The 14,297-nt window shown below is 36.0% G+C and overlaps 1 protein-coding gene across 1 annotated transcript in view; it reads left to right on the plus strand.

Annotated features, from left to right (window-relative positions):
* Positions 1-14,297, plus strand: part of LOC110025667 (DNA-directed RNA polymerase III subunit RPC3) — a 53,446-nt gene that overhangs the window by 27,683 nt on the left and 11,466 nt on the right. The window contains exons 9-11 of the mRNA XM_020726273.1: positions 3,634-3,777; positions 3,892-3,929; positions 4,025-4,117. Coding sequence (XP_020581932.1) covers positions 3,634-3,777; positions 3,892-3,929; positions 4,025-4,117 — 275 coding nt within the window. The remainder of the gene's footprint in view (positions 1-3,633; positions 3,778-3,891; positions 3,930-4,024; positions 4,118-14,297) is intronic.

The following is a 14,297-nucleotide window of genomic DNA, read 5'->3' on the forward strand; positions in this document are numbered from 1 at the left end:
AAGCAATGAAAAACTCAAACAAACTTTTATTAATGTAGAGAGATGGTTACAACACAACAGAAAATAGCCACACAAAACATAATCGACACAAGCAAACACCTCTAAGGTGTATTCCAAGGGCAGTGGTGGTCGGCTAGGTAGATCAGGATGGTTGGCAGGGGTGGTGGCAGCTAAGGAAGGCTAATGACAGCGAGGGGAAGGCGCAGAATTGCAGAGACAACAAATATGGAGGGTTGTAAGTGACCGACAGTAGGCGGAAGGGTTGCTGGAAGGTGCTGGATAGCAAGAGCAGTGGTAGCGGGGTGAGGAACAATCGATTGGGAGCGCTATGAAGGAGGGAAGATGGTTGGACAGCAGGATAAGGCTACAGGTATGGGGCGGCTGGGTGCATGAATAAAGGAGGGGAAGGTCGGTGGCTGAGGAGAGGGGAGGAGAAGGATTGGTGAAGGTGAAAGAGAAATGATATAACACCATCTTGGAGTAGGTTACAGCCGAAAGCACCACAATCCTAGAACAGGGTGAACAACTTCACAAAGGAACACCCTCATCTTCTCGGATACAATCCTAGAACAGGGTGAACAACTTCACAAAGGAATATAAAATCAACACATGGCAAAAACTCCCCACAAACTCAGAAAACAAGCATATAAATAAACCTAGTTAGGTAGGAAACAAGAAAGGAAAGACGACGAGAAAGGAAGGAGGAGAAAAGGGCAGGCGGCAATGCCTCCCTTCCCAAACACTACTTGGTCCAGGCGGGAGATGCAAAAGGAAAGCCGCAGGGGCCACCCTCCTTTAATGCCGCTCGACACTTTTGGAAGTTTGGACTGAGCTCCCTTGGACCTGTTGGCTTTGTTTCTTGCATCTGTGTGGAAAACTCCCGCACCCGCGACTCCCTTTCCGGCACCTCGCCAATTTGTCGTTCGCTCGCTGTTTTAGCCAGGCAGCCGTTACACTCATCCCCACATGCTTTCCACAGCAGAAAACCGCTGCCTTCTCACTTCCGGTTCACTGTCTAGTCCCCTTTCACGCTGATTTTAAGCCGTCATCCATGAACCCACTCCCATTACCCATCTTAAAACTTTCCTAAAGCCTTTTGGTGTTCTAACACACTTTCTAGAAGCCCCAGAACTGTGTCATAGAGTTTAACAGTGGTGACATGATAGTTTCAAAATTACTTAGAATTTATCAAATGACATAATATGCAGAGAAAAATAAACAGAGACGAGAAACTTTTTTTTCCCTTTTAACTTGTTGGATATACCACTTTATATAATGTATTCCAATTCAACCCTTCTTGTATAAGAACTGGTTTAAAAAAGGGAAATTATGTGCATATCACATGATTCTTATCAATTTACATATCTAACTCTTAATGTTTGATATTTATATTTTTAACACTTTGGTGCTTTAAGTCTATGCATGAAACTTTGTATTTTACTTTAAAAAGTGGTTATTTTTAATATAATGTTAAAGATTTTGAGTGTATGCATGTAAATATAAAAGTTTAGATGTTAGATATGTAAATACAGAAGACTTGTGTGGCAAAAAAAAAAAAAAAAGAAAAACCAAATGACTTAATTATAAGAAGTAAGCATGACTGTTACAAGAATAAAATACAACTATCAACTATTCAATCATTCAATGCACTAAACTAGTTTACTGCGAATATCAAAATTTTAATTTATTTTCATATTTGATTTTCATTATTTTATGTCTTACTCTTAGAAAGGCCGTATTATGTTTGTTTAGATTTTGACAAATTTACATATGATATAGTCCTCATATAGGCTCATATAGCCTAGTGGCTATAATAATTGTTGATAAGGTTGGACTTGCACCAACTTATCAGTTATCAAACGACTCCTCAATAAAGGTTCGACTGCACAAACATTTAAGAACTTCTATGTTTTCTTAAGCTGGTCATCTTAATTTGTCAACCTATGTTACTTGACATGGCCTTTCATAGATTTTTTTAGCATTATTATCATAAACATTTAAAACATGCTTTGCATTGGTATAAGCTTGCTATCATCAATTTGTATCAATCTATATTCAAGGCTTAATTATGCAATTTGTAAATTACAGATAAATAATTGAATATGCATGTTAGGTCATAATATTTGCGCAATGGAAAAATGACATAATTTTCTTAAATAGGTAAAAAATTTGCAATGCATTTGTCTCCTTGATGACATTAGATACAATAAACATGCTCATTATGAAAAAGCAGTCATAAATATGCACATATAAATCCCAAGTAATTGTAGGAATTAATATTAGACCTAAAATTAATTACTTTGCTTTCTATACTAGAGGTTAAGTATCGTACTACCAAAATTAATACTTGGCTCATACTTTTTGTAAGTGATATAATTTTAATTGGTGAGACTTGTATTTCTATACTAGAGGTTAAGTATCGTACTACCAAAATAATACTTGTATTTAAGATAAATAACTCATATTGAAAATAATAGTAGAACATTGAATATATGATGGGTGTGATGATACTAATTATCAGTCAATTTTACCCGAAGGCTACCTTTAAGAATGTCATTTATATTTCATAATAATAGAGAGTTGAGATATGATATGGTTTCTAGACTTGATATTGGGTATTTAAATTGAATAAATGTCTCAAGATTATTTTGCAATAAGAGAATATTGTGGCGACTTAAAAATTTTTAATAGAATTGCAATTAGGTCAATTGTGTTGTATTAATTAAATATTGTGTTATCAAATATATCATTAATTGTGCTCTATTAATTAAACATCACATACCGAATATTTCATTGATGAGCAAATGGGCTATAACAGAAATAAGTAAAATAGCTGTGTAGCAAAACTAGGATTGATTAAATTAAGAATTGATTATATTTGGGGAATAGCAAATGTAAAATGATATGGAGATATGATAATGTAGATTAGGCTTTGGTGATTTTGGCATATAAAATTAAGTGTAAAAGATGCACCTATAAGATATGCAAAGAAAATTGATGTTGCATAATTAGGAAGAAAAAATGGTAGAATGAAGATATCTTGGATAATTTTCTCAAATAAGATTTAACACCTCATAATGCAGCCCCTGACATGATGGAGAGTTAGGATTCATAAGCCCCAAATAGTTGGGATATGGCTATTGATGGTGCTGATTGACTATAGCAAAAATAAGTTAAATAGTTGTGTAGCAAAACTAGGATTGATAAAATTAAGAATTGATTATATTTGGCGAATAGCAAATGTAAAATTTATTGGAGATATGATAATGTAAATTAGGCTTTGGTGATTTTGGCATATAAAACTAAGAGTAAAAGATGCACCTATAAGATACGCAGAGAAAATTGATGTTGCATAATTAGGAAGAAAAAATTGTAGAATGAAGATATCTTGGATGGAAGTTATACAAAAGAATTTGCTCAAATAAGATTTAACACCTCCTAAAGTAGCCCCTGACATGATGGAGAGTTAGGATTCATAAGTCCCAAATAGTTGGGGTATGGCTGTTGACAGTGCTGATGGCTCAAGTCTTTTTATATCTCATATTCAATCATTACTATCATTTATGTATTCAACCCATCTATATCTGAAAGAGTATTTAACAATGGCTTTATTTTTCTTCTTGATTTTGAAAGCTACATCGTCTATGAATAGCATAATAGAAAATGTGAGGGGGAAACCTGGAGGAATTTCATTGACTTTGGAACTTGTTCGAGCAATCTTGGACCAACTTGGTTGCCGGTTATGTACTGAAGAGTCTGAGACATTATACACTGTTGGTAATTATTTTATTTTCAACTATTAACTTTTCAGCAGCTCTTTCTTTTATGTGGATGATGTTTAATTTTCTTCGAGTGGACTTTTGACGTGCTACACTTTTCCTGTTAACTTAGGCTTGAAGGACATCATTGAAACTTGCCAAAACGATGAGGTCTCGATAAACTTCTATGTTTTTCTCTGTTTCATATATGTTGTTAATTTTTTTTTTTTTTGAAAAACAATAGTAATTCCTTTTAGATTTAACAGGTAGAGTCACTGGTTTTCAAAAAATATGGAAAAGAGGCATATAGAATATTCAGGTTGCTGATTATGATGGGTCGGCTGGTTACCTTGGACGTGGTAATCATGTGTGCTCCTTAGATCTTTTCTCTTCATTTTGTTAGCTGAGCTGTTTAAAAATAAATTAAGTTATATATTAGTTCATATAATTGCTTGAATTGCAAGTATCAGTAGGAATTTCGGAATTTATTTGTAATGACATGTAACGGTAGAAACACATAATGGAAGTTCGTGAAGCTTCAAAAAGAAAGTTGTGAAATTGTTAAAGTCTCGTCATTATAGTCTTGAATTATGCACATTGGTTCTTGAACCAAAAATTTATTTATTTCTTCTAGTTTATGGCAATGAAATGTAATTAATACAGCTTATGCATTAAGTGAATGTGTTGGTGGACACCTCAGATGCAAGTGCATAAAAGTGTTTTATACCCTAAATTATGTGTTAGATTGCGATCTTCATGAATAAATAATAATAATAAAAAAGAAACTTTCATCATATCTTTATATTACACATGGCTCTAGCTTTCTCGTTGACTAAATTTCTACAATCCTAGGGAACAACTCAAAATACATCCCTCTGGTTCTTCCGTTTGTAATCCCCTGTGGTTCATCATGCGTGTGTGCTTCTCATGGGCGAACTTTTCCCTTGTTTCTATGCCTCTCCTTTCTTGCAATGTTCCATTTTCTATCTTGCAGATTCTTTAATGCTGCTTCATACTAGAAGTTGTACATTGTAGACTTCCTTCATCTCCTTATAATTGCGTTGATGTGGGAGCATCATATGGGGTAACGGGATCGAGGATCCTGCATCTCATTGCGGGAATTCGTGATTATGTGGAATCAAATTTTCCCGCAATCACCAACTTGCCTGTTTTGCAATTTCAGCATGTTTTTTCTTTTTCCTATTTCATTATTTCTAATTAGTGTTATTTCTTTTAAGAACCTATTTATGTGTGTGTTTTTGCTGTTCTGAGAAATTTTACTATTGTTATTGTGCTTAGAGTAGGTCTCTATTTTATACTCTTTGGAGTGCTAAATACTCTTCCTTTTGTAAATGACTTGTCTGTGTCTTGCTTAGAAATAGGTGGTGAATCCTCCTCGCCAGTCATATTGCGCGTCATTCGACCAATATTTTCAACTTCGACAGCCACCGAACGTTGTTTATCTCCCTCTGAACGTTGTCGAATGCCCATGTTATCATCCTCTTTCTATTTTACATGCATCTCCTCGCTAAATCTGCTTCTCAAATACCTTCTAGGAGTCCTAGAACGATATTATATGGTATCACAGGTCGATAAACCCTAGTTTTAGGGTTTTGTTTTCCTTACTGCAAATCCAAAATAAAAAAGGGGCAATTACATAGATACCAACTCATACTTGTTATTTATTATTTACAAATCAACCACCCTCGTTCATCCATTTTTCGATTTCTCACTCAAATATCAAAAGTCATGATAATTCATGGTTAAAACGCAACCCATATTTTTCATTTTTATCATATTCTCAATATTTTGATCGTGACACACATAAATATATCGTTTTAACAGTTCAAAAAAAATTCGTTGGGTAATTAATTTATAAATATCAATGTTTCGGCCCGTTTGTATGTAATTATCCCCCCAAAAAAAACCTCCATCATACCCAAACCTTCATATTACAATTCCTTGCCCCAATCTTAAATTTTCAAAATCCAACCTCATCACCTTCATCAAAATTCCGCCTTGACTCTTACCACCAAAACCTAAGCCCCAACCAATCTTGATTTGTAATCTTAAATCTTGATCGGGTCAAAGGGTCGTCATGCCGCCAATGAGAAACTCTCAATGAGGTGTTTATGAATTTACCGTATAGGATATGCAGCGGAAAATCTCCAACTGCAACACATATTTGTTGCTTTTGAGAGGAGACGATTAGGTGAGGTCACCCGTAACCACAATGGTGACTCATCAGATAAAATGAGGAATTAAATCCCTTCCGCTATGCAGTTTCCAGTGATGAACTAATACCATGACAATTTGACATGAGATATCAAAGGAGAAACCATGATTTTGGAGTGAAGATTGACTTACCGGATTGTGACAGTTGCAAGGATCTGGACGAGTTTATTGAGTGACTCCAAATAACCAGATTGTGACAGTTGTAAGGATCTGGACGAGTTTATTGAGTGACTCCAAATAGTGACATGTTTCTTTGAGTACAAGGACGACCCACCATACAAAATTTTAAAACTAGTTGCCTTTAAGTTAAAAAGTGTGTGCCAAAATGAGAGAAAAAAGCAAGATCACCTTTTGGTCTAAGAATGAAGAGATACAATGCAAGTACTTACCAACACATTACAGGCATGACATATTCTTGGCATTCCACAACTTACAACAGAAAAATCTCTTAGTAAAGGAGTACATAGCTGACTTCGAGCAGCTTATATTGACTTGTGAGCTCGTAAAGCAGGAGGAGAATATCGTAGCTCAATATATGGGAGAATTGAAACCGTCCATTGGCAATGTGGCATAGTTTTAGCCATATTGGACATTATAGGATATCCAAATCCTACTCTTGAAAATAGAGAGAGAGCACAACATCATTAGGCCCACACCATCTTTCAACCAGGGTTTAATCATTTGATCAAGCAACAAGAGTATGCTCGATGGAGCACCTAAGTCGACTCCCCCAGAGGAGAAATCAATCCAAAGCGAAGAAAATGTTGAGCCCACTAGCACTTCCAAATTTGCCTAGCTAGGAAATGCTTCAAGTTTCATGACTTTGGATACATTGCATTAGATCGCCCAACAGGAGAATAATATCTTTCATTGAGCAAGTAGTAGTGAAAGAATCAGATAGTGACATAAAAGATAAGGGAGATGTCAAAGAGGAGTATCAACTTGCAACCGACGAGAGAGAGATGCCAGTGATTCAATTGGAACTTATGTGAGAGACTCAAGTAAAATTAACATTGGTTGTCACAGAAGGTAATGCATCCAAGATAATGTGTTTATACTGAGTTTGAGGATGTGGCACTACGAACCATTTTTTTGCATGACTTAAGAATATGAACATGATTGGCATTAGTTGCTCAAGCAGGCCATGGGCTCGAGGTGCTGATACCGAACACATGATAATGCCTGATACTAGAATTTCAAAATTTTCAGATGTACAATCTATCTTCTAAATTGCGACTGTTGAGAAAGGTCCAAAATGTCAGAGATGAGAAACTTTTGAGTTATTTCTGGAAGGCTACATGGAATAAGCTAAGTATTAAATTCCGGTTCAACTCAGTGGTGTCATCCCAAACAGATGGCTAGATAAGAACGATGAGCTGCCACTTTAACAATTTGCTTCAGTGTTTTTTAGAAGGAACATCAGATAGTTGGATCCTTGTTCTTCCATAAAAGAAGAAGATGCTTCTTCTAGCCGAGAAGAATGATGTGGAGCATCATATAGAGTCACGGGATCAAGCATCTTGTGATCCCGTCAGGAGAATTCCACGATTCCGTGGAACCAAACATTTATGCGATCACCCAACTGCCCATTTTGCAATTTTAACTTGTTTGTTCCTTTCTTTTTTATTTTTTTTTATGATTTTTTCTATTTCACTATTTCTAATTAGAGTTCTTTATTTTAGAGGCATATTTATTTGTGAATTTTTGCTATTTTGAGGACTTTTACTATCGCTAGTGTTTAGAGAAGTCAGCCCTTATTTTATGCTCTTTTAAGTGGTTGTATTCTATTCCTTTTGCCAAGTGGTCAAGGATAGATGGTGGATCCTACTAGATCTTGTCCTACTAGATCACGCAATTCTCCTTTCAACCTGTTGTTTTAGTCAGGACAACCACCGAATGTCATTTATCCTCTAAACATTGTGGACCACCCATATTATCATCCACTTGCTATTCTACAACTACTTCCCCGCCAAATCCATTTCCTGAACACCTTTTGGGCGCCATAAAATTGTATCATCTGATATTAGAGCCTGAAAATCCTAGCTTTTAGTGTTTTATTTTTCTTGCTCTAAATTCTAAATTAAAAAAAAATTCCTCATTAGGCCCAAATTTTCTACTGAATTCCTAGCCCTAACCCTAAATTTTCAAAATCCAACATTTCTACCTTCTGCAAAATTTCACCCTAACACATGCCTTCAAAACCTAAACCCCTAACAACTTTGATTTGTAATCCTTCGTTCGCCGAAAACTTGATCTGGCAAAAATTATGCCATCACCAAGGAGAAACTCTCAGTAAGGTGCCTAAGAACTCATCATAGAGAGCATAGAACAGGAAATCCTCCAACCACAACAAAGATTTTTCTCCTTTGAGAGAAGACATTTCAGTGAGCTCTCCTATAGCCACAACGGTGACTCGCCAGATTGAGAGGAGAAAGTTAATCCCTTTCACCGGACATTTTTCATTGATGAATAATCAATTGCCCAATGATTTGGCATGTGATATCAGAGAAGTCATGATTTTGGATTGAAGATTGACTTGCCATATTTTGACTTTCATATAGATCCAGATAAGTTCATTGCTTCATATAGCGGAACATGCCTTTGAGTACGAGGAAGTCTCATTAGACAAAATGGTAAAGGTAGTCGCTATTAAGTTAAAAAGTAGTGTATCTTTGTGGTGGGAAAATTTGAAGTGCTTACACTAGGGTGAGGGAAAAGTAAAATCAATATCTGGTCAATTGTGAAATAAGAGATGCAACACAAATACCTACCAACATATTACATGCAGAACTTTCTTGAGATTTCACCGCTTACAACAGAAAGATCTCTCACTAGAGGGGTACACAAATGAGTTCAAGCAACCTATGTTGTAGTGTGAGATAGTAGAGTTGGAGGAGAATACTATAGCTCGATATCTTGGAGGATTGAGACCGTCGATTGGCACAGTGGTACAATTACAATTCTATTGGAAATTGCACGATGTTTAGACCCTAGCTCTAAAGGTAAAGAGATATCACAACAGTATCAGGTCCAAAGCACCTTTCAATAAAGTTCAACCAAAATTGGGCAACAAGGATACACCTACTGGAGCACTTAAACCGACCCCACTGGAGGAGAAACCAGTCTAAAGTGGAGAAAAGTTGGAGCCCACTAGCACTCTCAAATACGACATAGTCAAGAAATGCTTTAAGTGTCATGACTTTGGGCACATTGCATTAGATTTCCCAAACAGGTGAATGATATTTTTCACTGAGTAGGGGGAGTGGAACAATTGGACAGTAACATAAGAGAAGGAAGACTTCAAAGAGGAGTATCAGATTACAACCGATGAGGGAGATATGCTAGTGATTCAAATGGAACTAATGAGAGAGACTCCAATAGGATTAATATACATAGATGGCAGTGAGTCCGAGATGATAAGCGTTCATACTAAATTTGACGATATGATGCCGCAGACAACTTTTTGTAGGCCTTAAGAGGACCATCGACATGATTGAATTAGTTGTCCTAGAGGGCCATGAGTTCGAGGTGTTGATACTGAACATATGACAACCTTGATAGGAGAATTCTATAATTTTCAGTGTACAATATACCTCGTAAGGGTCTGTTTGGGACAGCTGCGGCTTATCCAACTTATTCAGATAAGCTGCTGATTTGCTGCTGATCCAGATAAATTGTTTGACTGTTTGGTTTGTGCGTTTGGAAAACAACTGATTCTGGATAAATGACCATACTGCCCCTATTTTGGATAAACTGTTTAACTGTTTTCTTTGTTCATTTGATGACAAACAATCTAGAAAATTTTTAATAAAAAAACATGCAATTTTTGAAAAAAAATTATTAAAAAACATATCCAATTCAATTTTGATATAAGAATATTATAATGGAAGATTTTTAGACATGCCAATCAATTTCTACATATTTACATATCTAACACCTAAGCATTTGTAAAACAAAATTTTCTAAAAAATTAAAAAATAAGTTTGACGCAGATTAGAAAGATTACTAACATAGTCAGGCAAGAAATCATCAGAGCAAGATCTTCCACGCTTCGATAAGGTTGCATGATTATAGAAATAAAAATTTAGGTGTTATATATGAAAATATATATAAATTGCGCTGCATGTATGCAAATCTTTCAATGTTTAAATTTACATTTAAGCTGGTTAAAGATCTCAGTTACATCCAATCCCAACTCACTACCGGATGAACCTAAGAGGCATGAAATTGTACAGAGCATTATTAATGAAATTTTATCCAAAAACATTATAAGAATTTAGGTGTTATATATGAAAATATATATAAATTTAAAGCTATAATTTTCTAGCTACATGAAAGAAACGTCACGCCATCACTATACTACTCCTGACAGTGATTTCACCAGAATCCGCCAGATATTGATCTGCCTTCCGTTTCTACACCTGCAAAAACAAATCTAAATTATAGAATGAAGCACAAGCTTCATTATGTAGAGCGTAAGCTTTATCATTTAAATTTTATATGGTTATAAATGCTAATGCATATTATGATTATATAACAATAAGACAAAACCATCTTGCTGAAAAGAAATGCACAAAACCGGTTGGTCCCATCCATGTAGATATCCATCCAAATGATTATCTTATTTTTTTTTCCTGAAAGATAAAGGAGCTAAAAAGCATTACCATACAGGCTTTCCAAGTGATTTAAAATTGTTAAACTTTCAAGACTTCTGAGGAAAGTCCATCATATCAAGCTTACATAATAGCAATGATCATCATGATAATAATACTGATGTTGAAGAAATTATCACAAAATATAAAATCTTGCAAGCAAAAAATAGAATCTTTCAAGCAACGCATGGTGAAGCCTGGACCTGAAAGAGAATCGATCCAACATTATCCATTACATTCCAAATCGAAGAAACATGACATGTTCATTCAAGATTGACTAATGTCGTCCGCTATTCGCTCTCTTTATTCACTCTCTCAAAGCTGCCATCTCAGATGCTCCTTCACCATCTCAAGTGTGTGCATCCACTGAATCCATTTCAAGCTGTGGTATGGTGCGTCCCACATGGAATTCGAATGCTTCAGGTGAGATCTGCAGTAAATCATCATCTATCACGACAAATTCTGCATCTGATCCAGAGTGATGCCGTCGAATGAAGTTGTGTAGTGTCATAGTGACCACTACTATCTGCACCTGTTTCGGAAATGGGTAAGTTGGCATATCACGTAATATAACCTATTTTTTCTTCCAGACTCCGAAGGCTCTTTCGATCACGCCGTGCAAGAAGGAATGTCTTTTGTTAAATAATTCATTCTTTCCTCGTGCTACCCCGCTGGATCTTTCAAAATCAAGGATATGATATTTTGTATCTGGATAAGGCTTGAAATATTTCCTTTGTAAGGAATATCCGGCGTCGATCCTATTCGGCGTCGACCAAGTAGTACTTACCTGTTTAGTTATGGTAATTAACAATGGAAATAAGAAATGAAACATAGTTACTATGGTGGGTGCGGGAAACCATGTCTTCGGTTTCTAGTAGCAAAGTGGAAGACACGGCTATCATGTGCGCTACCTTCCCATCCAGCTATCACAAAGGTAAAATGCATGTTAAAATCAGACACGGCCATCACATTTTGTGTGGGGGAGCCAAAGCGTCCGATGTAGGCCACCTTCTCTGCAGCAGATAGCCGTGCATCAACATGTATTCCGTCAATAGCTCCAATACAGTTCTGTTGTTCAAGAAATTCTCCATTAGCATTTCACATGTATATTATTTTTGTATATGAAATTTATGTTAAAGAAATACCTTGAAGAACGGCATGTATCATGGGTCATTTGCAATATGTGTGCTGTGGAAATAGGATGAAACGTTATATCATCGGGCTTAATTATCTTGCATGTCAAACTCACAAGAGCATTCAAACCTATTGAAAAATATCTGCTGATGGTTTTCGAGGAATGTTGAAATCGCTCCATAACACCTCTAATAGATTCATTCGGGGATAAAATGTAGAGGGTAATTGCCAACACCTCTCTTGTTGTAGTTCTTCTTGAGCCGTGCAACCCATGAAGGTTTCGAAGTTCATCAAGCAGGTTGAGAAATATCTCCTTCGTCATACAAAACATGTTTGCAAACCGTGTAGGGTGGCCCCGTAATAACTCACCCTCCCATCTATCCCCAATATGACTTGATGTCATACAAGGGGTTCGATCAACGTATGTATGGTAGTAATGATATAGCAAGGTAAGAATGAGAGCAGTTTCACGGTTGTGGTTAACTTGTTCTTCATCTATTCTACAATATCTTAAAAATGATAAATATTTAAACATGCTAGAATATCGGGAAAAGTAGGAAACCTTATTCATAAAAACATGAAAATTGAAGCGGATCGTAGTAGAATAAAACATGAAAAAATAGTAAAGAATAAAACAGTAAAGATATGATAGTTGATGTAAAAAACACTACATAATATAATAAAAAACATATGATTGTGTCCCCATGAAAAAACTGTAAAGAGTTCATAACCTAAACATTACAAAGTTCGATAGTAAAATAAAACATAATGACATAAGCAGTCAATCATTCATGTAAGAGCGCAAGTAAGCGAGTCGGAATTCTGGGTCCAACTTTGTAAAAAACTGTCTGCGGGTTGGGTCTCCTAGCGACTTCACATAGTTCACATAGATCTCTTGGTCGGCCTTAACACCGGGATATGTATTTAGAACCTGAAAACATTCCTCAATTGCGTTGTCCTGTGATGGTTCAGACCTAGCTTTACAGGATTCAAGCAGTTTATCTATGGTACTTCTGACAAATGCAGCTCCTTTTTATTTTTGTCGATCTGGGGACGCTTTCTCCCTGCTTGAACATCGGTGTTTATTTGGTTGGGACATTCTCCTGACTCAGCTATATGCTCGATTTCAATGTCCTGTGGTAAGTCAACACCCCTGGTCATTTGGGGTGAAAGCATGAGCTCCCGTTGCGACAACCCCAGTGAACATGACATCCAACTTCTCCTCCAAAATTGGATCAATGCCACTACATTTGAATTTTTTGGCTGCGGGCACTGCCTGTTATAGATTACAACATTTTTTTAGTGAAAACATTTCATTGTGAACATTTATGCAAGAAGAAGTAATCTTAGGTATGTATTTACCTCTAATTTCTTAGCCTCCTTTAATTTGTCAGCTCACTAATCCTCTGGTGCCTCAATTGTCCGCTTCACTGGATTCTAACTCAATCCGATTGATCCTCTTTTGAGTTCTTTCCATATTTTTCAATACTTTTTTAATTGATCTCACTTGTTTTTGAGTTTCATCCGATCGTAATCTCTTCCAGTCAGTTCCTTGAATTTAATCATAAGATTATGCCACCCTTCTTTATTAAAATAGGTGGTGGGTCTATTTCCCTGCTCAACCTCCACCAGACAAAGATCACAAAATATAATAGTGGACTGTCTATCCCACATGACAGATGATCCGACCTCTTTTGCTTTACTCATTACTATTATTCCGGAGAGCCCAATAATTAGAGGAATTAAAATACCTTAACTCCCAATAAAGGAAAATTTTCAAATGAAACTTTAAACTAATGATATAAATAAATCATGAATCAGTTTTGCATTATTATTCTGATTCACATAAATCATGAACTTTATAAGCATGTCATAGCATGTCTCAATCAAATGACGAATTGTGAGTAGTATATGTTTTAAATTGATAATACAAAAAAAAAATGATTTACATAAAAACCCAAATTTAATGAATCCAAATTCAAAAGGCAGACACAAGACCTATTCCTAATTCCTTAGGAAACTCATCCCACAGTGGAAGAAGAGTAAAAACAACAAGAGCAATGGTTGCTACGAATACAGTTTGTCTTAAATTTCCAATCTCTGAAACATCACCGCGCATCAAATTGGAGAGAAAAAATTGAGTGATTCTTTTTACTTTTCTTTTTGAAAAAATATGATATCAAAATAATAAAACTTAAAATCAATTTGAGGAATATGGAATAAACGAAAAAAAATTCTTCAACAAAGGATTAACAACTCATTAATATTCCCTTTTTATAATTTTTTTTTCAAAGTATGAATCAACAAAAAATTCAGGGATTCAACTCTACATACAAAGAAGATTCCCACCAAGAAGAGATATGCAAACTTGATGGGAGGGGAGAATGGATTTACCTGGAGCGGGATGAATGCCGAAGAGAAGAGCTGGCGGCCGCCTATGATTAATGTCGAATAAGCAGGGAGAGGATCTACGTGAAGAGCAGGAGCGAGCGTTAGGACTGCCGGAGAAGCCGGGCGC

Source organism: Phalaenopsis equestris, unplaced genomic scaffold, assembly GCF_001263595.1.
Source record: "Phalaenopsis equestris unplaced genomic scaffold, ASM126359v1 Scaffold000321, whole genome shotgun sequence".
Lineage (NCBI taxonomy): Eukaryota > Viridiplantae > Streptophyta > Magnoliopsida > Asparagales > Orchidaceae > Phalaenopsis > Phalaenopsis equestris.